Source organism: Lepus europaeus, chromosome 7 (assembly GCF_033115175.1).
Source record: "Lepus europaeus isolate LE1 chromosome 7, mLepTim1.pri, whole genome shotgun sequence".
In the NCBI taxonomy this organism is placed as follows: Eukaryota; Metazoa; Chordata; class Mammalia; order Lagomorpha; family Leporidae; genus Lepus; species Lepus europaeus.
In genome coordinates, this window is record NC_084833.1 from 59,662,803 (window position 1) to 59,689,689 (window position 26,887).

The following is a 26,887-nucleotide window of genomic DNA, read 5'->3' on the forward strand; positions in this document are numbered from 1 at the left end:
TTGTATATATATTTAACTGTAGTAACTCTATTATATTAAATTGACCCTTTCATCACTATGTAATTTCAGAGAGAGAAGGAAACAGAAACAGACTCACAGAAAGTTGGAGAGCTCTTGTCTGCTTGTGCACTCCTCAGATACCCACATATAGTTGAGACTGTGGGTTGTCCCAAAGCCAGGAGTCATGAACTCAATCCAGTTCTCTTACTTTGGTGGCAGGAACCTAATTACTTGATCCATCACCACTGTCACAGGGTCTTAGTTAGCAGGAAACTGGACTCAGGTGCCAGAGTTGGGAGTCAAACCCAGGCCCCCTGCTGTGCCACTACTCAAACACTAGCCCTTAAAGGCAGTGTTGAGGGTACCTGGCTTCTCCTTGCTGTTTACAGTAAAATGAAGGCAGTATATATAAATTGGAGTCATTATCAAGAAAAAAGAAATAAGAACTTAAACATTTAGAAAATTCTCAGCCTATTTATATTGTAAGAAAAATGATAAAGTGTGTTCCAGTAAAAATAGCAAGGAAGTGAGTGGAAAAATCACTGGATACAAATATCACTGGTATGGGTTACACATTTTATGAACCATCTAACCTGAAGTTAGGAATTGAGAAGAGGCTATACCAGCAGGAGCATTGCCAGCTAGGATGAAAGTGGACAAAAAGCAAATGAAAGGATATTAGACTTCTTAGGTTCTACAGCATAGTATATGAGATCTATATAGCTGCAAACATGCAACTTCCTTCAGGAACAGAATTATCCTCTAACTGACTCAGAATTGGTAGGGATGCCATGACTATCATGAGCTGCTAAGAGGGCGTGGATCTGAAAAATGAGGCTATCTCTTCAATTTCAGAGAGCTAGGCTGCCATGTTCAGTGCCTCAGAAACAAGGCTGCTGTCCAGGGCTGGAAGGAATGAGTCCAATTCCCAAGCAGATTTGCAACCAGGATTGTCATATCAGTGTTTCCAGCCATCACCAGAGATGACTTAAAGGGAGGTGATCAAGTCAGAGATGATTCTCACGACTTTAAGTAGAGTTTGCCTTGAGAAGTTTTGAACTTTCTTGGCAACTGTCACTGTCTTTTCCCCCACATTATTCACTTTGGAATGAGAATGTTCATTCTATAACTGTCTTACCATTGTCTATTGGAAGCACATAGTATATCTTGTCTTACAGATTCATAGCTGGTGAAGAATTTTGCCTCAGAAAGAATCATGCCTCAAGTCTCACTCCTACCCTATTTATATATAAATATATAAAAATCATATATGTATATACATATGTATATATAAATCATATGTATATATATATATATTATGGACTTTGGGTTGATGCTGAAATGTACTAAGGCTTTAGGGCTTTTGGAATGGGGGTGAATATATTTTGCATATAAGAAAGTAAATTTTTGTAGCCTAGATGATGGATTATTATGGGTTGATTTATGTCTCCTCAAATTCACAAGTTAATCCCTAACCCCTAATGTGCACATCTTAAAGATTTATTTATTTATTTGAAAAGAAGAGTTACAGAGAGGCAGAGGCAGAGAGGAACAGAGAGGGAGGACTTCCATCCATTGGTTCACTCCAAATGGCCGCAGCTGCTGCAGCCAGCCCGATCTGAAGCCAGGAGCCAGGAGCTTCTTCTGGGTCTCCCATGCAGGTGCAGGGCCCCAAGGACTTGGACCATCTTCTACTGTATTTCCAGGTCATAGCAGAGAGCTGGATCGGAAGTGGAGCAGCCAGGATTTGAACCAGCGTCCATATGGGATGCCGGCACTGCAAGCAGCAGCCTTACCTACTATGCCACAAGTGCTGGCCCTGAGATGGGTAACGAGGCCAAGGCAACTTCAGCTGGCTGACAAGGTCACAGCAGAAGGTCTGAGGCATGAGAAGGACAGCTGCGGTCCTCTTGGTGGTTTTAGGGAACTACACTCTGCATAAGCACGCCGGAGCTTCCTGGTGGTTCTGCTAATGATTGCTGTAATTCCTAATTTTACGGAAGAGCACTTAGTCTCATAACCTCCAAAATGTGCATTGCCTTGTAGAATTTTAATCAAGCAGAATGTTAGTGTAGGAGAAAGGGTTAATGCCTTATGCAAGGTTGAGCTGTTTGTAGAAAAGAATTAAAAGGCAACAGGCTCTCTGGTATATACTTCCCACTGGAATAAAGATAGATGTTAATAAAGCTTTAATTCACTATATGCTACAAATACTACAATGGTTAGGATGTCAAAACTGTAGAATAGATCTAAGTAAACCTTTAAATAAGTGCAATAAAGAATTACAGAAAAAATTGCAAAGAAGGGATACATTTTAAAAAGGGTCCGCTTTGAACTTGGAGCTTCTAGTAAAGATTAGATTAGGAAGGTACTATTCTAGCTTATGTAGCCAATTTCCGCATAGTTCAGCAGCACTCGAGGCCTTGGCTTGTGTGGGCAGCCTGTTATCTTGCAGCTGTCTGTGATTGTTACCCATGCTCTAAATATGCCCTTGAAAATCAAAAAAATTGTAATTAGAAAAAATGGACAACAGGCCTTTCATTGTAAGAAGAAAAAATTGTTATGTGGCTTATAATATAAAAATAAAGTCTGGTGCTCGAAAGCCAGAGCCATGCCATCAGCCTTGCTGTGAGTGTCTCTCATTTCTTTGAGCGCCGACACCTCTCACACCTTGGGGCCCCTGAACTGGCTGGAGCTGGTCTCCAGCAGATGGGGCCTTTAAGGAGGTAATTAAGGTTAAATGAGTCCATAACTGTTTTTCCTTAATCTAATATCACTGATGTCTTTGTAAGAGATACCACGAAATACAGGAGCACAATGGAAAGACTATGAGATGAGAAGACAAGGAAGCAACCATCTGCAAGTCAAGGAGAGGCCTCTTAAAAACAGATCTGCTAGGCCGGTGCCGTGGCTCACTAGGCTAATCCTCTGCCTTGCGGCACCGGCACACCGGGTTCTAGTCCTGGTCGGGGCGCCGGATTCTGTCCCTGTTGCCCCTCTTCCAGGCCAGCTCTCTGCTATGGCCCAGGAGTGCAGTGAAGGATGGGCCAAGTGCTTGGGCCCTGCACCCCATGGGAGACCAGGATAAGCACCTGGCTCCTGCCTTCGGAGCGGCGCTGTGTGCACCCGCCTTGGCAGCCATTGGATGGTGAACCAACGGCAAAAGGAAGACCTTTCTCTCTGTCTCTCTCTCTCTCACTGTCCACTCTGCCTGTCAAAAAGTAAAAAAAAGATACTAAATGTTCTCCCTGTCTTTCCACATGTACTTAAGGCGGAGGCCATGTAAGCACATGAAAAAGACAATCCAATGGGAGAAACTAAACTCAGCATAAATCTTGCTGGCAACTTGATCATGTAATTCTAATCCCCATAACTGTTAAAAATTGTTTTTATATTATTTAAGCCACTTAGTCAATGGTTTTTTATTATGGTCACCTAAACAGTCTAATGCAAACCCAATTCAGGCAGTACTAGTCATTGCAAAGACCCTTCAGAAGTTTGGGTTATCTCACCAGTGAAAGAACAAGCAAAAGGTGAGCTGCTTGCTGACAGCAAAGGGAATACAAAATGATTAATAGTAGAATGAGTAGTTACAAAGACCAGCTGTGAATACACGGCCAGTTACAGAAATGAACACTATAATTATTAAGAGTCTTTCTTACTCTTTTTTTTTTTTTTCTGGGCATGTATATAAAATGCTTTCACCTCCATCTCATAAGTAACACAAAATACATTCACTTTTATCACAGAATTTAAGCATTACTATAACTTAACAGTCTAGTAGTTACATTATAATATATCAAGGAAAAGAGTTAACACTACTCAAAGACCTTCATCCTCATCTGAAGAAAGAGCTAATGTGAGTTGGTAGTACAAAGGACAGTGGATCACACTGGGTGGTTAAGCATGGCCTTGTTATTATCTTCATTTAAAGATTAAGTGTGATTTATGATGTTTATGGCTGCAAAGTTGAAAATGAATGGACCTGCAATGCCTATTTTCATGTCAACTTAGCTGAGCTATGGGATGCCATAATTTTTGGTTAAACACTAGGCTAGATGTTACTATGCAGTTATTTTAGATAACATTAACATTTAAAACAGTCAACTTTGAGTAAAACAAATCTGCTTCCCAAAAGGGGAGGGCCTCCTTCAATCAGTTGAAAGCCTTAAGATAAAAAGACAGGTGTCTTCTCCATAAGGAAAAAATTCAGCTCCCAGGTTGCCTTTGGATTAGATCTGAAAGGTCAACTTTTCTGACTCTACTCAAGTCTTCTGGCTCCTCAGATTCCACATTTATATGAGATATGTGAAATAACTAACTCCTTCAAATCCTGTCTGTTTACCTAGGAATGCACCTGGAGGGTCTCAGTGGTGGCAAAGCAACACTAAGTATAAAAACAATGCCTCACTTCCTATCCCATGAAGACATACATAAGAGTCATCTGAACTGGAAGGGCACACAGTTCAGAAGAGGCATGGAAAAGGGGAGCAGTGATTGTTGATACTGACATTAAACATGACCTGGCATTGGACAGCATGGTAAGATTAGGCATCAGGATGAAGACACTACACAGCAATATCCTTGGGACAAATGGAAGGTATTCATTGGAGTACTATATCAATGGGTGTAGATCTTGTGTCCATTCTAGTAAAGATTTCAGGTTCCCAGAATGATCACTATCTGATGATGGCTTTTAGGACCACTGTTTGCATCTTGCCCATGAATGACCCTGTAGACTGAAGGTCCCTTATGCCTTGAGTCTCCTAAGCACATTCAAATACTCCACTGTGTTCACACATCTATGTAATTATTAGCCCAGCACAGAACTAAGGTACCAGAATACAAGCTAGCATTATTGCTACTTTGAGGTTCAGTGATAAAGAGGAGAAAGTCATGGAACTAATACACAGGGAGACAGCAATTTACAGTTTTTGTCCACTGGACTTTAGATTCCAAGATATCTTCTGCAGCCTTTTATTGACAAGACACAAAATAGCTGGGACATCTATAGGTTTCATATTCTTTTCAGTAAAGGTATTCATTTCTGGGTCTAGGATCCTCTGTTAAAAAGTGAATACCCTCACTGTGTAATTTTTTTCTGTTGTATTTACAAATTCATGTCTTTATTTCCTTGTAATTACTTTTTTTTTTTTGACAGGCAGAGTGGACAGTGAGAGAGAGAGACAGAAAGGTCTTCCTTTTGCCGTTGGTTCACCCTCCAATGGCCGCCACGGTAGGCGTGCTGCGGCCAGCACACCGCGCTGATCCGACGGCAGGAGCCAGGTGCTTCTCCTGGTCTCCCATGGGGTGCAGGACCCAAGCACTTGGGCCATCCTCCACTGCACTCCCTGGCCACAGCAGAGAGCTGGCCTGGAAGAGGGGCAACCGGGACAGAATCGGTGCCCCAACTGGGACCAGAACCCAGTGTGCCGGCGCCGCAAGGCGGAGGATTAGCCTAATGAGCCGCGGCGCCGGCCTGTAATTACTTCTTTCTGAAGTGAGGGACTGAGCAGTACAGTAAATGAAAAGACAGAATAAATGTCCATGGAGAGTGACCCGTCAGCAACTTAAGATAGTATAAGTAAGCTGGTGCCGCAGCTCAACAGGCTAATCCTCCGCCTGCGGCACCAGCACCCTGGGTTCTAGTCCCAGTCAGTGTGCCAGATTCTGTCCCGGTTGCTCCTCTTCCAGTCCAGCTCTCTGCTGTGGCCCGGGAGTGCAGTGGAGGATGGCCCAAGTGCTTGGGTCCCGCACCTGCATGGGAGACCAGAACTACCTGGCTCTGGGCTTCAGATCAGCACGATGCGCTGGCCGCAGCGGCCATTGGGGGTGAACCAACAGAAAAAGGAAGACCTTTCTCTCTCTCTCTCTGTTCACTGTTAAAAAAAAAAAAAGATAGTACAAGTAGTTAAATAAATAGTGTTCCTAATAATTGAGGTATTCCATCATCATAGCAACGGGAGATCAGAGGGTAAGGTCTAAGGGGAAATTTACAGGCTTTATTTCCCCATTTCCATGTATGAGTGCTCAGGTAAAGGGGTGTACACACAGAGATACTGGATATATTCATCTTCGAATCCTTCTCTCAACAAAGTTCACCCAAAGATGAAGAAATTTGGAATTCCTATGGCCAGGTGTGGTTAACAGATACTGCTTGATCAAAAAACCTACAATTTTTCTAGCCCAGAACTCAGGTAAGAGATGGGAATAAAAATATCAAAAGACATGGGGAACCCACTGATCTCTACATGAACACCCACTGCAGAAACATTTCCCCTCCTATCTCACTGAAGTGGAACAGGATTTTTCCTTCATTCCTTTCACCTCAATGAAGAGTGAGGTCAGGGCCAGTGCTGTGGCATAGTAGATTAAGCCTCTGCCTGTGGTGCCAGCATCCCATGTGGGCTGATCCAGCTCTCTGCTAATGGCCCAGGAAATCAATGAAGAGGGTCTAAGTGCTTGGGCCTCTGCACCTAACTGCCTCCTTAAAGGCCCTATCTCAGGGCTGGTGCTGTGGCATAGTGGGTAAGGCTGCTATCTGCAGTGTTGACAAGCTATATGGATGCTGGTTCTAATCCTGGCTGCTCCACTTCTGATCCAGATCTCTGCTAAGACCTGGGAATGCAGTAGAACATGGCCCAAGTCTTTGAGCCCCTGCACCCATGTGGGAGACCTAGAAAAAGCTCATGGCTTCCAATCAGCTCAGCTCTTGCTGTTGTGGCCATTTGGGAAGTGAACTAGTGGACAGAAGACCTCTTTTTTGTCTCTCTCTCTCTCTGTAATGGTACCTCTAAAAAAAAAAATAAAATAAATCTTAAAAGAAAAAAAAGACTGAAGGTAATCAGCAAAACTTACCTACATTATAATCAAGAATTTTCAGAATTCAACTTCTGCCTCTCCTTGTACCACTGTGTAAAATATATTTTAAAATTCATTTAAAAAATAAACAGAGGGACTGCCAATGTGATACAGTGAGTTAAACTGCTACCTTTGACACTGGCATCCAAAATGTGCAGCAGTTTGAGTCCCAACTGTTCCACTTCTAATCCAGCTCCACACTAATGCATCTAGAAAAGCAGAGGATGATGGTTCAAGTCCCTGGGCACTTGCACAAACATGGGAGACCTGGATAGAACTCCAGGCTCCTAGCTTTGGCCTAGCAAATAAGTCTTTTTTAAATTTTATTTGACAGACAGTGAGAGAGAGAGACAGAGAGAAAAGTCTTCCTTCCGTTGGTTCACCCCCCAAATGGCCGCTAAGGCCGGAGCTGTGCCGATCTGAAGCCAGGAGCCAGGTGCTTCTTCCTGGTCTCTCATGTGGGTGCAAGGGCCCAAGGACTTGGGCCATCCTCCACTTCCTTCCCAAGCCACAGCAGAGAGCTGGACTGGAAGAGGAGCAACCGGGACTAGAACCCAGCACCCATATGGAAGCCGGCACTGCAGGTGGAGGATTAACCAAGTGAGTCATGGCGCTGGCCCCGGCAAACATGTCTTTAAACAACACTTTAAATAAACACAGTAAAAGATTTCCAATGAAGCAGAATTATTGCAGAAATACAAAAAAAAAAAAAAAAGAGATGACACAGCTATGAACTTGATAGGAACAATTTTTTAATTATACAGAAACAATTATTTACAATTTGCTAAAAATAATTTGTGATTCTTTAATCAAGTTATTCTATTTCTTAAAACAAGGTGGAGGAAACAATTTTGAAAGTAAACTGATACATATTATTAGAAACCATTTATTTACAGTGGATAAAAAATATTCAAATGGAAAGAATGGAAACATTCAAAAGGAAAAAATAGTTAAAATGGTACAGACGGGCTTAGACACAAGAGATGTACCCCAGGGTAAGAGATACCACACTGAAGTGGAGAAGGGTATAAGGAGGTTCAACAGCTCATCTGGCAGATTGTCATGGGCTTTGGACATTGCATAGGATTGAAATATGGAAAAACTTCCTCAGCAAAAGAACATGCAGAGAACTTATAGATGAGAAACGTGTGTTGTGTAACACTGAAAAATGAGACAATGCCAGCCTCATAGTCTATGAAAACTCCAATACAAGAAGGAGGAACAATGGGTGTTAAGCAAATGGAATTTTCCTCATAAGAAATATATTGATTTTGCCACCCTATTACCCAGTAGCCATTTATAGGCTGATACTTTGAAAATTGTCCATAAGCAAACGATTTTATGGTTTGCAATGAGGGTGGGCCATATACACCCAGGATCCAGGCACTTTTCCCAGACACATCTACCTCCCAGTAATGTTTCCCTGATGTGATACTTGGGCAACCCAGGATGCCATCAAAATAATTCTGCTTAATCCCCTCATACTGACAGCCATAATTATCCTTAAAAAGAAAAAGACTGCCATGTTTCTGGTAATGCACATACATCACTTGTCTCTTATTCTCCGAAACGACAATATTTTGATTGTTGCTTGGAGTCAATGTCACGTGAACTGCAGAAAAAGTAGAGGGTTAGGTTAGGGACATGATGTAGTTATTTGTATGCTATGAGAATAATCTTGAGAAGAACTTGAGAGTTTGGAACTTGGCGGAACTTTGGTCATCGGCAGAGGTAGAACACTGCAGAAACTCCATGTGTGTTGAAAAGAGAAACATGAGTGATCAACATAAGACTTACTAGAGAACAAAATTCTGAAGGATGGCAACAGAATGGCTTATAATATTATGATGTACGCTTACCCCAGTAGCGCCGGGCATGTCTCAGGTCTGAAATGATAAAAATCATAGTACTGAGTATAAGCAAGTAAGACAGCACTGAAATCTATTTCTTCTCCAGATTAGGGGAAGGAGAGAGGACAATGGTAGGACAGTGAACCAGGACCTTGTGGTTCCCCATTAAATACGACCACATTACCACACAATGTGCATCCTCCCTTGTCTCTTCAATACATATCTATGAACTGTACCCGCTTTCCCATTTAGCACCTCCACACCCCCAACCAGACACTGGATCTAGCTCTCCTAACCTTGAAACACCTGCAGCGTCCTTTTCAGCTCATCAGTTTGAAATGATTTCCTTTTTTTCTCAGGAAAAGTTTTTGGCTTCTTCAGGGTAAAGGTCTCAGTTCTAAAATGAAAAAAGATAAAATAAAATAAAATTGACCTCCACACCTCTGACCTTGTGTTCCCCTAACATTGACTTCTTATCATTTTACTCCACTAATGCACTGGAATCCTCTCTAATGGGGGTCTTGAGAAGGGAGAGGGTAGAATCCTGCCAGAGGAATTTTCTGATGTTCACTTTTCCATCTATTTTGCCTGTGTGAACCTTAACAGATCTGGACCTCTCAGAAGCAATTTCTTCTTTCTAAAATGAAATAATTAAATTCACCCTCTGCATATCCTAGACTCATAGAGGAAGATGCAATTATAGACCTGAAAATGAAATTGAAGTCACACTTTGTAACCTTATAAAGTATTTAATTCGTGGTAGAATCAATGCTTTGGGTAGAGGTTCCAAGGGAGATAGAAAGTAAGGTTGTAGAAACTGATTCCTGGGAGTTTGAGACAAATCAAACGTGGCTTCCTATCTGGGGATTCCCAAGATCTTCAAAGACTGTTCAAAAAACAGCCTGGCCCTCAGACAACACCTGAGATTGCAGACTATCTGGGTGAAAATTACAAACACCTCGCAAAGGACATATTACAAACACCAAAATAATACTAGTCTGAGTTCCATGTGTTTGGAAGGAGTTTGATTTTACCAAGGTTTAGACATCAAAATGACACCTTTCCACACTCTTTGAAAGTATCCGACAACTAAGATGGATCAAGTGTTTGTATGAGGGAACCAAAGCATTGTTCCAAGAGATTCAAATCTGTTGTTGAATATCTAAATAAAACCATGAAGAAGGACCTGATCACTTCTATTGCCAGAGGGGGGAAAATATGCAAGAACTGTCTCATTGGACATTATGCATACTTAGCAGACAAAAATAATATGTGCCCTCCAGAATATTATTTTTATGTACAGAAACAGATCTAGTTGAAGGAACAGAGGGTAAATTCCATAGTGATATCACAGGGGTCTGACACTAAAATATCTTATCCCTAATATCAATACTGAGAGCAAACCTGTGACTTCCACAACTCAAATTCTCTACCACAAAATCTTGTCTGTTCCTTGTAGTTGCAGAACAGTCAATCTGAGAATTGTCATCAGAAATTTGGGATATCATGACATCTAAATTTTCCCACCCTGGGTCTTTTTTTTCTATATGAATATTAGATAATTCTAATGGCTACAAATCTCTTCTCATAGCATCACAGGACCATCCCTGGATTCCCACACGTACCTGTTAATGATGTAATTCACATCCTGGGGAGAACAGAAAAAAACATGAGTAATAATAGGCATCCCTCGTTTGCAATGCTTCATCACATCCCAATAGCCCTTGATGTGCTGAAATGGACATGGTCCCAGTGTGAAAGAGAAGTAATTATAAGACTCAATATAATCATCTTAGCAGGTTCATGTAAGTTTGTCAGTTTCCCAAAATATAGAAAGACTACATATCAACACACAATATCCGCCCGTCTGTGTCTGCTACCCATACTTAGAAATCGCAGGTTCTTCCCTTAGCCTCTCTCCTCGGGACAGTCACACACTTGATCTAACTCTTTAAACATCTGTAGCAGGGGGCAGCATTGTGCTGTAGTGGGCAAAGCCACCACCTGTGAAGCTGGCATCCAATATGGGTGCCAGTTCATGTCCGGGCTGCTCAGTTTCCCATTCAGATCCCTAATAGTGGCCTGGGAAAAGAAATGGAAAATGGCCCAAGTGTCTCGGCCTCTGCCAACCCTGTGGGAGACCAGGATGGACCTCCTGGCTTCAGCCTGGTCCAGCCCTGGCCATTATAGCCATCTGAGGAGTGACCCAGCATATGGAAGATCTAACTCTCTGTCTCTCCTCTCTCTTTCAAATAAATATGGTTTTTTTTTTTGTTTTTTTTTTTTTTTTTAAAAGATGTCTAGCACCCCTTCCAGATTATAAACTGAAGTTGTGGTATAGCAGGTTAAGCTGCCGCTTGAGACAATGACAAATGATAGTGGAGAGTCAGTTCCTAAGTCCCAGTTGTTCTGCTTCCAATTTAGCTCCCTGTAAAAGTGCCTTGGAGTGCAGAAGATGATGGCCCAAACCTTGGACTCCTGTGATCCATGTGGAATACCAGATGAAGTTCCAACTTCCTGACTTTGGTCTGGCTCAACCCCAGCCACTACAACCATTTGGAGAGTGTTCCAGAACATGGAAAATCTGTTTGTCTGTTTGTCTCTCCCCCCTTCTCTCTGTCACTCTGCCTTTCAAATAAGTAATAAATATTTTCTTTAAAAAAAAAAATAGAAACCGCTTTGACCCTTGTGTTCATCAAGTGGCATCTGTTATCTGAGGATTGGACAAAGAAAAGAAGAAATCCACATTTTCCTTCACAAATGTGTGACTACCCATGTAATTATTTCAATAATCTATAGTTCTTTCATTTATTCAACATACATGAAAACTGATGTACCATGCTAGGCTTTAGAGAGTCATCAATGAGTAAATAATAGTTCTCAAATCAAACAGGTGCAGGTTTGTCTCGAGCTTCTCTCTTCCTATATTATAAACTAACCATAATTGATCTTACCCACCTCCTTAAATTCAAATACACATATGTGTACTCAATTTCCAATTCTCTGTTTTTACTCAGATTTGCCACTTAAATACAATTGATATATTTACTAATAAAGAAGCCGTAAGGTTCAACAACTCAGGATATAACACCAGTCACATTGTCTTCTCTTGTACCCCACTATCTAGAATTCTGCCAATATCACTTTGTCAATGTCCTAAAAATGACAGTGTCTGGCAGGCCAGATGAGTCTATATCCTTAATGTTTTTCAGCCACTTACTCTTCTTTACCATTGCACATCCTGTTTTATCTGCTTGGAAAGTCATGAGTCAATATAATTGATCTTTTCCTCCAATTAAAAGTTTTCTCTAAAAACTAAGGCAAAACCCAGGCCTACAAATACACATAAACACACACACACACCCCTAAATACATATGGTTTTGCTATTATGTTGCCTTCACATAAACCAAAAAAGACTAAATTAAATGGCAAAAAGAACTTTGGAAAGGGTAATTGTAACTTTAGCCATAGTTTTTCAGCTCAAAACTTGTCATCCAGATCTGGTCTACATTCAACTCCAAATTCTATTTATTTACTTTATTCACAATACCTGAAGGACATACAAGAATGAATTCTTCTTATATATACCCATCAGAGAACTTCTAAGTTTTGACAAAAAGTTCTGAGCTTTCCTATTTTTCTACATAAGCTCAGATGTCCCTCTTAAAAGCATCATTATGTTATTGCTGGAAACAAAGGAACAGCATATACCAATTTAAGTTGGGCTAAATTACATATAGTCCTGACCAGGCTAAAGATGGACACACATGAATAGGAAAGCTGAAAGAACACAACAGATCTGAAAATGACTTAAACTTTGAATTCACTCCTGTGTCCAAACACTGATGCAGTGGTAGAAGGCAGAAGTTTTCCTATGTTGAAGGGCCTGAGTATTTGTATAATCTCTTCAACCTAGAATTTAATCAGATACACTGGCACACCTGGGAAATATAGGATACTATTCTTTAAAATTACACTTCATGTTCATTTAAACTCAGCAGTGACATCTGCAGCCCTGGAAAAAAATTAACTAAATGTGGAGGCTGGCACTGTGGCATAGGGGGTAAGGCTGCCACCTGTAGTGCCGGCATCCCATATGGGTTCCGGTTCAAATCCATTTCTGATCCAGCTCTATGCAGTGGCTGTGGCCTGGGAAAGCAGTAGAAGACGACCCAAGTCCTTGGGTCCCTATGCCCATGTAGAAGACCCCGAGAAAGCTCCTGGCTCCTGGCTTCGGATCAGCACAGCTCCGGCTATTGTGGCCATCTGGGGAGTGAACCAGCAGATGGAAGACCTGTCTCTGTGTGTCTCTCTCTCAGCCTCTGCCTCTCTGTAACTCTGCCTTTCAAATAAATAAATAAATCTTAAAAAAAAGTAACTAAATGTAAAAATAAAAATAAACTTCTTAGGAGGAACAGATAAGAATAGACAGAAAGGGGCCGTCACTGTGGTGCAGCAGGTTAAAGCCCTGGCCTGAAGCGCCGGCATCCAATATGGGTGCCGGTTTGAGTCCCGGCTGCTCCTCTTCTGATCCAGCTATCTGCTATGGCCTGGGAAAGCAGTAGAAGATGGCCCAAGTCCTTGGGCCCCTGCACCCATGTGGGAGGCCTAGAGGAAGCTCCTGGTTCCTGGCTTCGGATTGGCACAGTTCCAGCCGTTGTGGCCATCTTGGGGAGTGAACCAACAGATGGAAGACCTATCTTTCTGTCTCTCTCTCTCTCTGTAACTGTCTTTCAAATAAATAAAATAAATCTTTAAAAAAAATACAGAGGAAGAACATAATACCATAAAAATGTGTTTAACAACTGAAATTTATGAAACATACAAAGAAACAAGAAAATAAGGCCTATGCTCATGGGAAAAATACCAAACAAAAGTAAAAAATATTGGGGCCGCGCTGTGGCATAGTGGGTAAAGTTGCTGCCTGCAGTGCTGGCATCCCACATGGGTTAGAGTCCTGGCTGCTCCACTTCCTGTCCAGCTCTCTGGTATGGCCTCGGACAGCAGTAAAGATGGCTCAAGTCCTTGGGACACTGCACCCGTGTGGGAGACTCGGAAGAGGCTCCTGGTTTCGGATTGGTGCAGCTCCAGCCATTGCAGCCAATTGGGGAGTGAACCAGCAGATGGAAGACTTCTCTCTCTCTCTCTGTGTTTAACTCTGACTTTCAAATAAATAAATCTTTAAAAAAAAAAAAAAAAAACTACAAAGTATCTCTGAGTGACCACAGATGTCAAAGTTAGGACATCAAGATTTCAAAGGAACTATTGTAATTAGGTTAAGATATAAAGAGAATTCAGATTGAGACATAAAGTGTGAAAACCAATTCAGAGACAGAGAAAATCTTGGGTGCCAGCGTTGTGGTACAGCAGGTCAAGCCGCTGCTTCAGGCACTGGTATCCCACACTGAGGTTCCAGCTCAAGTCCTGGCTGCTTGGCTTTCAATCCAGCTGCCTGCTAGCTGCCTGCAATGGAAGTGAAAGATGGTCTACGTACTTGGGCCTCTGTTATACATAGGAGAGACCCAGATGGAATTTCTAGCTCCTGGCTTCAGTCTGGCTCAGCATCTGTCGCTGTGACCATTTGCAGAGTGAACCAGTGGATAGAAATCTCTGTGTGTGAGTGTGTGTATGTGTGTGTGTTTCTCCCCACCTCCACACACACTGTCACTCTGCCTTTTGATAAATAAATAAATAAATAAATACATCTTTTAAAAAATAGAGAATTGGCCGGCGCTGCGGCTCAATAGGCTAATCCTCTGCCTATCGGCACGGGCACACCGGGTTCTAGTCCTGGTCAGGGCGCCGTATTCTGTCCCGGCTGCCCCTCTTCCAGGCCAGCTCTCTGCTATGGCCAGGGAGTGCAGTGGAGGATGGCCCAAGTGCTTGGGCCCTGCACCCCATAGGAGACCAGGATAAGCACCTGGCTCCTGCCTTTGGATCAGCACGGTGCGCGGGCCGCAGCGCGCCGGCCATGGCAGCCATCGGAAGGGTGAACCAACGGCAAAAGGAGGACCTTTCTCTCTGTCTCTCTCTCTGTCCACTCTGCCTGTAAAAAAAAAAAAAAAATAGAGAACCACAGTAGGGAGGTAAAAATGATTAAAAATCGAAAATCCTCACATTTTAAGTAAAATAAAAAATATGAAATACTGCCTAGAATAGCTCAATAGCAGACAAAAAAAATCATTGAACTTTAAGCTGCATCAATAAACACTTTTTGAAGAATGGAGGAAAGAAAGATTTAAAAGACTGACAAGAATTTGAGACATGTGAGATGACATCAAATGTACCAACACACCTGTAGTAGGTGGTCTAGAAAAAAAAAAAAAAGAAGAAACTAGGAACAGACTTTAAAACTTCTGTAAAAACAATAATATACTCACTTAAGCTTAATGAGTCCCAAGTCAAATAGGAAATCCACATGTAAATACAACATATATAAACTTTTTTTTTTTGACAGGCAGAGTTAGACAGTGAGAGAGAGACAGAGAAAGGTCCTCCTTCTGTTGGTTCACCCCCCAAATGGCCGCCACGGCCAGCGCGCCGCACCTACCCAAAGCCAGGAGCCAGGTGCGTCCTCCTGGTCTCCCATGCGGGTGCAGGGGCCCAAGCACTTGGGCCATCCTCCACTGCCTTCCCAGGCCACAGCAGAGAGCTGGACTGGAAGAGGAGCAACCAGGACAGAACTGACGCCCCAACCAGGACTAGAACCCGGAGTACCGGTGCTGCAGGCAGAGGATTAGCCTAGTGAACCACAGCGCCAGGTAACATATAAACTTCTAACAGCTAAAATAAAAGAATTTTCTTAAAACAGTAAGAGTAAAACCAATTATCTCTTATAGAATGCTATTGAAATTATGAATGGCTGACTCCTCATTTGAAACACTAGAGATCAGAAAGGACTAGACTGACACATTGAAAGGACAGAAAGAAAAAAAATCATCAATCCAGAATTCCATATAAGGCAAAAAGCCTGTTCAGAAATACAGGAAAATACATATTTATTGCAAGATAAACACTGAATTTGTTGCTAGCATGTGAATCTTTTTTTAAAAGATTTATTTATTTGAAAGTCAGAGTTACACAGAGAGGAGAAGCAGAGAGAAGAGAGGTCTCCCCAATTGGCCGCAAGGGCCAGAGCTGTGCCGATCCGAAGCCAGGAGCTTCTTGCAGGTCTCCCACATGGGTGCAGGGGCCCAAGGACTTGGGCGATCTTCTACTGCTTTCCCAGGCCATAGCAGAGAGCTGGATGGGAAGTGAAGCAGCTGGGACTCGAACCGGCACCCATATGGGATATTGGTGCTTCAGGCCAGGGCTTTAACCTGCTGCACCACAGTGCCGGCCTAGCATGTGTATCTTAAAATGATATTTGCTAAAGGTTATTCCATCAGGAAGAAAATTTCTCCAAAAAGTGATTCAAATTCATAGAATTAAAAACTATAAAATATTTTAATATAAAAGACTCTTTATTTTCTAATTTATTTTCCTAGTAAATTTAAAAGACAAACACAAGATTTAAATTCAGTATTGATAGGTTTATGACATTTGTTCATGATCCATATAAATATATGACAAGAAAAACACAAAGGATAAGGAAAGAGGAAAAATAATATCAAAGGCAAGTCTCAGTATTTTATAGGAATGAAGTCGGTATAAATCTGAAGTACACTGACTGACAGGATATGGTAGTTGAAGATATAGAGAAAAAGGAACACTTGCTCACTGTTGGTGGCAATACAGATTAGTACAGCCATTCTAGAAAACAATATGGAAATTATTAAAAAACTAAAAAGAACTACCATTTGATCTACTTTTATGGATATATTGAAAGGCTATGAAATAAGCATGTCCAAGTGCTATGATTTATGCAACATTATTCACAGTAGTCCAGATAAGGAATTAAGATGAGTATATATTGATGGATGAAAGGATAAAGAAAATATGGTATATGTGCAAAAATGGAAAACTATTCAGCCTTTTAAAAGGAAGGATGGTGGTGGGTATTTGGCACAGTGATTCAGTTGCCTCTTAGAACACCTACATCCCGTATTGGAGTCACTGGTTGAGGTTCTGGCTCTTCTGCTTCTGATTCTGCTTCCTGCTAATGTGTCTTGGGAGATAACAGAACAGATGATGGTTCAACTCTCAGGTTCCCTGCCATCCACATGAGAGACCTGAATGGAGTTTCAAGCTCTTAACTTTGGCTTGGCCCAGCCCCAGCTGTGGCAGACATTTGGGAAGTGGACCATTGTATAGAAGATCTCTATTTCTCTGTCTCTTGGCCTTTCAAATAAAATTAAAATTAATTAGGTAAAAATGTTAATTAAAAAGATAAAAAGGAAGGAAATATTATCACTTGTAACAGTGAGAATGAACTTGGGAGACTTCATGTTAAGTGAAAAAGCCAGGCATATAAAGGCAAATATTACATGACCTTACTCATACGTAGAACATAAAATAGTCAATCACTTAACTATTTAAAATGTAAAAAAGGCGATATCCTAGAAGTAGAGAGAGAAAGAGGGGTTTCCTGGGGCTGTAGAACAGGGTGAACCAGGCAGATATTGTCAAAAAGTACACAATTTCAATTAGATAGAGGGACAGTCTTCAAGAGAACTATTACACAAAATGATGTCTACAGTTAAAACATTTTGTATTTTAGAAAATTGCAGAGTAGATTTTAAGTGTTCTCACCACACAAAAAAAATTCTAAGATTGTGATGCAATACATATGTTAATTAGCTCTCTTTAGCCATTTCACAATGTAAATAATTGTAAATATTTTGGGAGTGGCTGCCTGGCTTAAAGGTTAAGGCATTGGTGATGATGCTCACATCTCACACTGGAGTGCCTGGGTTCCACACCCAGCACTCTATCCTGAGTGAAATATCTTTCTAATTGGACCTTAGGGAGCAGCAATATGACTCTAGTAATAGGGTTCCTGCCACCACTGGAGACTTCGATTGAGATGTTCCTACTTTTGCCCTAACCAAGTTGTGGGCATTTGGGTACTGAATCAGTGGACGGGTACTGTCTCTTTCTTTTTGTCTCTTTCTCTCTGTCTCTCAAATAAATTTTAGAAACTAGCATTTTCTACGTGATAGATATTTACATCAGTATGTATATTTATTTATTAAAATGAATAATAAACAAAATAAAAAATAAAAATTACGGGATGGCATGGTGGGTTCAACTGACGCTTGCTACACCAGCATCCTATACTGCAGTGCCCATTCTAATCTTAGATACTCCAATTCCCATCTAGCTGCCTGCTTATGTGCCTGGAAGGCAGCAGAAGATGATCTAAGTACTTGGGACCCTGCCATCCCTATCGGAAACCCCAATGGAGTTCCTGGTTTCTGGCTTCAACCAGGTCCAGATTTGGCTGTTTGGACATTTTTAGGGTCAACCAGCAGATGATGGAAGATCTCTCTCTCTCTGTCACTCTGCCTTTCATATCAATAAATAACTTTTTTTAAATGAAAGAGATCATAAAGAATTTTTATCACTTTAGACCTACAAATTTGAAAACTTAGATGAAATGAACAAATTCCAGAGGTATATTTTGCCAAAAATTGACTTAAGAAGTATAGAAAATTCAAATAAATCTAATGCTAGTGAAAACAATTTAAATTGTATACCATTCCAAAAAGAAGAAAAAAGGCAAACAGAGGTTTTACTAGTGAATTCCACTAAATATTTACAGAAGAAATAAAGCAAGTTTGCAATTTTTTTTTTTTTTTTTTTAGGAAACCAAGAAAGTGGGGAAAAGTTTGTACTCATTCTACAAGTTCAAAAAATAAAAATCCTTCTTAAAATTCAGAGTGTAATTTATCTTACCAGTGACTAAGCTGAGTGCTGAAAAGGTGCCTAATGGTAGATCACAGAGCACAGGTGCCTTTAAAATATCCCTGAATAAGAACAGGTGTTTAATATGGTGGTTAAGACATTTTGATTCCTAGTTCCAAACCCTAACTCCAGCTTCCTATCGATGTAGACCCTGAGATGCAGCAGAAATGGCTCAAGTAATTGGGTCCCTGCCACCCTTGTAAGAGAACTAAATTGAATTCCCAGTCTTGTCTTTGTCCTGACCAAGTTCTGGGCTTTGTGGATGTTGGGGGAGTGAACCAATGGATAGGGGCTTTCTCAATTTCTCTCTCTTATTCTTTGCCTCTCAACTAAGTAAAACTTTAAAATTTTTTAAAAAGATTTATTTATTATTTGAAAGGCAGAGTTATAGAGAGGCAGAGACAGAGAGATCGTCCATCTGCTGGTTCACTCCCCAAATGACCGCAACAGCCAGAGCTGCGCTGATCCGATGTGAGGAGCCAGGAGCTTCTTACAGGTCTCCCACATGGGTGCAGAGGCCCAAGGACTTGGGCCATCCTCCACTGCTTTCACAAGCCATAGCAGAGAGCTGGATTGGAAGTGGAGCAGCCAGGTACCCAGCTGCCAGCATTGCACGCAGCGACTTTATCCACAATGCTATGGCACCGGCCCCAAAACTTTAAAATTTTTTGAAAAATCACTGGATACAGTGGATTTTTCTCTCCAATGTCAAATTTTTCACTGTATTTGATACATTCATGAAAATGTAATTTCCCTTGCTATTCATAATGCAATTATTCCTATAGCCTCTGAAGTTCATTCTGTGCAGGGGTACTGTAGAACCCTAAAACTTTAATGCTACTAACAGAAGGAACACAGAAACACAGAAAGAAAAGCAAATATTTTCATTTTCCCTGAATGCTGCATGTTGAGACTTTGCAAGTCTTACCTGCAACATCTCAATTGCTGGCCTCTGCAAGCGATTCTCCAAGTCTGAGATGTGATTTTGTAGAACCTGGCTCTGCTGGATCAGCTCATTTTTGGACTCTTCCATACTCTTCAGAATATGCCCCTTCTCTTCCTCCAGCTTCTGCAGCTCATCCTGCTCCCCAGAATCCAGAATGTCTTTCAGATGTTTAAACTCTGCTTGAATATTTTGTCTCTCTTTCTGCAGTTGATTCTTCAGGAATGGGAACAGAGAGAGGCATTCAGAAGGGATATAGAAGCAGAGGAACAATTCTTATAAAAGCCTATTTTTCCTATTACTTTCCTTTTGTAATGACCTTTTGGGAGTATTACCATTTTGGGTCAGGCCAACCCTGACCCAAAATGGGATGTCTGCATGTGGCTTAGCTTTAAGACAGTTTTTCAAGACACTCACAGGGACTAATAAAATAACTTCTTGACTTATCAACTATCAAGAAAATAAAGTTAGAGAGGTCCTTAATTTCTGGCTAACTCCCTAAAAAGTATCTCCTCTTGCCTTCCAGGAAGTTATCTCCTGTTGGATGCCAGCTTTCAACTTCCCAGCTTCTTCCTGCTTTGTCATCAGGTTGTTCAGAGCGCTCTGCAGCTTCTCCTGTGAGAAAGGAATCACAGCAGTCAGGCTAGGAGCTTTCTCAGCGCCCGGCTGGAGGATAAACAGGGAAGAAATCAAGCTGATGTCAGAAAAGCCTGGAGTTCACCGTGACTGTGAGAGCGGCAGTCAGAATCTCTGAGCTGGAAGAAAACTCGAGGTGATAAATGTGTTCTTTAAGGCTCAGGCAACAGAAGTCACCATCCCCTCCCCATGACTTCTCTTACTATTTTTTTTTTTCATAGAAGAAAAAATTGATCTTGTAACAAAGAATGATCTTATATCTCAGCTCACCCATTACTCTCCTGCTAAAAACAACAGTCAAAGCTTTTCTCAAGAACCAAATCTCTGCACAAAAAGCATAAGGTATAAAAATATTTACTCCTGTCCAAGAGTCTGAGTTCTAGGCTTAACTCCTATAACTGCATGGAGTGCACAAAATGGCCATTAGGCCTTGGAAGGTAAGCACAGGATAAAGAGAAATTTGTATAGGCCTCAGTTCTGTGTTGACAGAATAAGCAAAATGCAGAGTAGACATTTCCCATGAAGTATCATCTCCTGCCCTGTGTTCCCTCCTTGCTAATCTCTTACCTGGTACTCCTGGGCAATCTCTTCAATGAGGAATGTGTGGTGACCACGATGCTCCTGAGAATGCTCACAAAGCCAGCAGATGACCTTGCCATCCTCCTTGCAAAACAGGAGGAGTTTCTCTCCATGGCGTGCACAATGCTCTTGCTTTTGCCCCTCTTCTGAGCAAAACTTGATCTCATTCATCTTCTCTACTATGTTGGCCACATGTCGATTAGGACGCAGGTTCTCAAGCTGGTAACTGATTCGGCACACAGGACACCTGCTCTCCATTTCCTTGGCTATCATGGATTCATAGTTTGCAGTAATGCAGGCTTGGCAGAAGCTGTGGCCACAGTCTATGCTCAGGGGTTCTACTAGGAGCTCCAGGCAGATGGGACAGGTCACCTCCTCCTTCATATTCGCTAAGATTGCTGAAGCCATAGAAATCATCTCTCTGCTCCTACCTGTTCCGGTTTCAGAGGTTCCTTTTGCTCACAGATTTCTGCAAGACAAGGAAGATTAAAAGAGAAGAATAAGAAAGGAAACTGGAAGGGACACTGATTATGTAAAAATCAAGGATGGGCCAAGACCAAATTACTGAAAGAAAAAAAATAAGGAAAGGAATGTGGTGACTTCGTAAATAGGGATTTTCAAACAATTAAAAGCACTTACTCTTATCTCATGTCACATGACAAAGTCCATCCATGTAATGATTGTAATTTTCCCTTATTGTTAATGAAAGGGAGAGACACTGAGGCTTTTCCTACCCAGACTTTGAGTGATCTGTCATCTATCCTTGCCTTTTCTTCCCCAAGCCAAAACACCTGCTCAGTATTAAAAGCATTAAACCACTTATACTTCAGAGCTTTTAAACTTGCTCTTCTCTCATCATGGAATACTCTCTTTGGTATCAGTCTGACTCATTCTTATATACTGGCAAACTCATTCATGTTCTCTTATTAGAAAGAGCTACTCTGGGCACCTTGTCTACAGTGTATGTTTTGGTTACATACATTAACAATAATTTATTTTATTATCACACTATAAATAGCACTATATATACATTTTTGCACACATGGTGAGAGCAAATCCTTTTACCAGTTGGGTAAATTTAGATACCAAGCAACTTCCAAAAATCATTTATCTTTAGTATACTGAGCTGAGATAAACTTAATACATTCATGGTCCTCCTTCAGAAGCTTCTCTTCTATCCCACAGAGTTAATCAGACAATTAGGGAAAACTGCATGTGCTCATACATACACACAATCAGTACTCCGAAAAACAGGAGTATGGAAGTATTCTTCTAGATTCCAGGAAGTGTTTTAGGAGATTTTGGAGATTCTTGTGTTTGTATATGTGGAGGTTTCACGTTGGCCTGGAAATTTGCCAAAGACGTTGACAGCAGCCTAAAAGTATGTATAGATGTGGTAGCTGGGGAAGGAGATGATATAGATATACTCATATAGATGATATAGATATACTCATGTGATCACATTAGTCAGAAATTTGAAAAATATAATCCCAGAAGAAATGGATAGCAGTCTTTAGCAAGTCTTAAAATATTAGATGTGCTCATTTGACACATGCATGATGGATTCATACACCAGCAACTACACTAATATCCAAAACCATAAAGGTGAGCCTAAATAATATGTAGTTAGTTAGGTCTAAGTGAGCTGAAATCATTGCAGGTTCTGCAATACAGTGCCATCTCTTTCTCATTTCTTTCATCTCTTCCACATAAATAAGTAAATCTTAAAAAAAAAAAAGGAATGGAAGAAGTGAGTTTTCTGTCAAACGTGCAGATATTGTAAGGTCTGGGTTTCGGCAGCAATGTAAGGTCGCCACAAAATACACCAAACACCCGAATAAGGGAAAAGGCTTACTGGGGAAAACCCAGCAGGCCGGAGGGAAAGGGTGAGGAAGGAAAAAGAGAGAAGGAGAGCCTAAGAGAGAAGGAGAGAGAGAGGAGAGGAGCTAGTGAGGAGAGAAGAGAGAGAAGAGACCGAGCCGAGAGAGAGTGTAAGAGAGAGAGGAGAGAGCCCCGTGTTCAGGAGCAGGTCCTTTTAAAACTTTGCCAAAGGGCGGGCAGGGAAGCAGGCGCAGGGAATCCCATTAGGATGGGGGATGAGCTTGACAAAGGTGGTTGGGCCATGTGGCCATCCAGCTTCCAGCAATGGCGGCAGGGGCTAGAGCCTAGGATGGTGTCATGGTGTAGATCATGCCAAACATCAACATAGAGACATAGAGACATAAGAAACATGAAAAAGCCCGAAAGGAATACAGTAATTCTCCAGTGTCTGACCCAAAGAAATGGCAGTCAACTAATTTCCTGAGAAGAAATTCAAAATAATGATTTGAAGGAAGCTTAACAAACTGCAAAGAATACCAAGAGACAATTCAGCAAGATCAGGGAAACAATGAGCAATCTGTTCTTCCAACAAAGGAGAAACAAACTCTTTTCCAGACAAATGCTGAGGCAGTTCATCACCACCAGACTTTTCTTCCAAGAAATGTTAAATAGTTTTCAAACTGAAACAAAAAAAACATGAATTAAGCTACCTGGCTCCTTGCTCTGAGCTTTGCAAGTAAATATCTACTTCCTTCCACCAACCAGATGTCAGTGATTGACTTCCTGCACATACAGTGAGCAGACTCAGGTTTGGGGATGCAGTTAGCAACGCTGCTAACTAAATTTTCGAAGTTGTGTTGCAACAAAAGTAATAACTACAGTAATTTGTTGAGGGTTATGTCAGGCAAATAATTACTTTATTTCCACATGGCTATCACAGTGTCTCCTCATCCCTGACCCCAGATGAAACAAAGGTGAATTATGGGAAAGTGGGCATACTGGATAGGTAATGGGGCAGATTTACAACACAGGGCTGGCAGAAATTCTGATTCTAGCTCACCTATTCCTACTGAATCTTCCTGCCTAGTTCCCCCATATGAGAAACAAAGAAAATCATTACGTAATTCCTTAAGAAGATAAAACAATTGTAAATTACATGTACCTAATACTGGAGCACCCAAGCAAGAGCGTGAGAAGCCAGAGCACGCCTCTCCTGTCCCTACGCCTCTGCACTGCGCCATATCCACTCAGGCGGCACCCCAGCTCCCCCAATCTCTCTGGCTCTCGCAGGGTAGCCCGCGAGGTGGCCAGGCAACGCCAAGCCCGAACCCGGGCCACGGTTCTGAAATTGATCTGTTGAGTCATGCAGAAATACTACCCGGTGATCCTGACAGGCATTAAACTGTTAAGTTTTCGAAGACCTCTCCCTTGCCCCTGTTTGGGGGAGGGGCTGTCGGCCTCTGGAAGAGGATTCTGACTCTCCGGCAAGGTGCAATTCGAAGTTACCGAACAACGGGAAGGATGTGTGGGAGAGACTCAGCCTGAGATTCGAACCTCTTTTAAGGCTGCCTCTCCGCTCCTCTGAGGATCAGTCAGGGCTCACAACCGGAAGCCGCCAAGTTAATGCCCCTTCCTCCCTTCAGAGTAGCTCTCGGGAAATCAAACTCACCCAAGCAAACCCAGTTTCCCAACCTCTGCCCTCAACACACCCTCAGACACCAGTGGAGAAGCTGGGACTCTGTGGAGAAAGGTGAAAGGAAGGCCGGAGCAGTGTGGTCAGGATTTACTCACCAGAGGCCTAATCTGCCCAGAGGAGCTCCCACCGAGGAAGAGGAAGCCAGGACCCACAAGAAATGAAACTAAAACCCTTGGGGGAGGGGCAGCAAGGGAAGCGAAACTACAGACCAATGGGTTGTCTCTGTAGGTCCTTGAGAGAGCCAGGCAGCTGGCTGCAGCTGTGCCTTTCACAGGAAGAGAGGTAGAAAAACAAAGGCGCTCCCACTTAACCCTTTTTTGTCATGGGCCTCAGTGTCATTATGATGTTTCTTCTCTGGACATCTCCTTGTATTAACCAAGGTTATAATTAGGAACGAAGTTCTACTATTCTGTTGCAAATAGGGTGATAACTGTGGATAACAATAACAGGCTGTATATACTTTTAAAAAGCTAGAGTGGATTTTGATGTTTTCACACAGAATGATGAATATGCTTAAGGAGATAAGGTTCCCCTGATTTGAACACTACAGAAAGTCTCCCTTGGGATTAGGATCATTCATATAGAGGCCATAGTATCCCCTGAGTTTGAAACAGAATGCATGAGAAACCAATAAGGAGACCAGTAGGCTGCTGTTGCCACTTATACTAAAATAATTTCATCTCCTACTCCACATGGTACCCCCAAAACTGAAGGGTTTTTGTTTGTTTGTTTGTTTTAAGATTCATTTATTGGTTTGAAAGGCATACTTACAGAGAGGTCTTCCATCCCCTGGTTCACTCCCCAGATAGCCGCAATAGCTGGAGCTGGACTGATCCAAAGCCAGGATCCAGGAGCTTCTTCCAGGTCCCTAGCCAGTTCCTGGGAGAATGGATACTCTAACTACTCGCACAAGGACTTTTGGAATTATGCCACCTTCGTTCAGAACAACTTTAAAGGCCCTGGGAAGGTGTGGGGAACCGCAGGCTGGCCACCTGTGGGAACCTCCTCTACATGGTTTGCAGCAATCGGTGGACCACAAGACAACCAGGTGAAACAGATGAAACAGAATGGACTCTGCAGAAACAACTAGGAAGAACCAGGTGAAACAGATGAACTTTCGACCTGAGGCTATACGCGCCCTTTCATCTGATTGGACGATATCAGCATAAAGGGACATTGGGATCTGGGCGGGCTGGCGCGGCAGCTGCTGCTGGCGGCCACCGCCGCGACCCCTCCTCTTCTTTTCTCCTCTCCCCACTTTCCTTCTCTCCCCACAAATATAAAGTTCCTTGAGAACCGAGAAAGGGTGAAAGTTCCTTCTGTGAACTAAGGATTTTAAAAAGCTAGTTGCCTCCCCTGAGTTTTTTACCTTTCTGTGGCTTAATGCTGAAAACAATGTTTTAGGTGATGGCAGAAGTGTAAGACGGAAGAAAATATGTTCCATGAATCCCAAATGAAATGATGCCACTTATCCACAAGTTACACTCACACTGGATTTCTTTTACATGAGTAATAAGTGTCTTTAGTATTTGATTGATTGTATGCATGTTCTTCAATTTTCATTTTCAATATAGTTTATTTTGCCACACTAAAAATGTCAAGGTCAAAATGGCCTCTGAGGAAAAGATCAGAGCTGCAAATTTAACCTAATAATTGTCCCAAAGGGAAAACAGTTTGGGTAACCATCTCCATGTCTCACAAAGGTCCACAGAGTACTTTGGCCTTTGTTACCTGGGTACTTCTTCCGATTCTTGTTAAGATTTAACTGGGTGAAAGGGACCTGGACTAACCCCTTTTGCCTAGAACACTGCATGAGAAAGTAAGTGAGGAGACTGTTACTCAGGCCAACCTCTGATATCTGAACCTCCACCATCCTCAGGGGCCCAGGTTGCCTTCTCATTGTTTTTCCAAAGTTCAGATCAGGATGAAGAATGTGCATCTGGCCTCTGGCCTCCCACAGATCTGATCTCCCAAATGAAATTACCCTAGAACAAATCAGGATTGGGCATCTACTGTAATTTGCACTTTTTCCTCTCACCAGATGCTAGAGCTGAGCCCTGAGCATGACTCAATATTTTCTTAAACCCCAAGCACCCAACAAGACTAAAGGCAGCGACGAGACCAGGCAGAATCACCTTCTGGGACCAGGATTCCTTCCTGTGATCTTCAAAATTCCACGCTTCCAGATATGTTGAGATCCTTTCTCTGCTATCACCTTCTTCCATAACAACGCCCCAGACCACTGTGGGAGGGGTTCTTTTGGAGAAAATCTATGTACCTTGAAGCCCCCTCTGCTTCCTGGGGCCAAAGACTGTTACAGTAGGGCTCCCCAAGGGACACAAATTCCACAATAGGCTCTAAAACAAAGAGATACTTTCCTTTTCTAACAAAGTCTTCAAATGCCAGTGTCTATTTTGTACTCAACCACAGCTCCATTCCAACAAGTCACATTGAACGTGCTCACGAGCCTCTGGCTCCCAGCTACCAGACTGGACAAGGAACACCAGGAGCTTATTCATTAGCTGCTTGTGTATTTGAGCATTAAGAACAGGGGTGTGGAAGATGAAAGACATCATCCTCTTGCAAAGTATTTTCGATTCTTCATATTTCCTGTTTGCATCTTCCTCACACTCAGAGAAAGATCTGTATTGGAT

The 26,887-nt window shown here is 42.0% G+C and overlaps 1 protein-coding gene across 1 annotated transcript; it reads right to left on the bottom strand.

Moving 5' to 3' along the window:
• Positions 1-7,591: 7,591 nt before the first annotated feature.
• Positions 7,592-24,437, bottom strand: LOC133763224 (tripartite motif-containing protein 5-like). The gene is made up of 8 exons (XM_062196601.1): positions 24,329-24,437; positions 20,705-21,185; positions 20,021-20,116; positions 19,487-19,717; positions 10,337-10,359; positions 9,008-9,108; positions 8,721-8,747; positions 7,592-8,473 (listed from the first exon to the last, which is right to left on the bottom strand). Exons 2-8 carry the CDS (start codon positions 21,131-21,133, stop codon positions 7,899-7,901), a joined length of 1,482 nt encoding a protein of 493 aa, XP_062052585.1. The 5' UTR covers positions 21,134-21,185; positions 24,329-24,437; the 3' UTR covers positions 7,592-7,898.
• Positions 24,438-26,887: the final 2,450 nt, after the last annotated feature.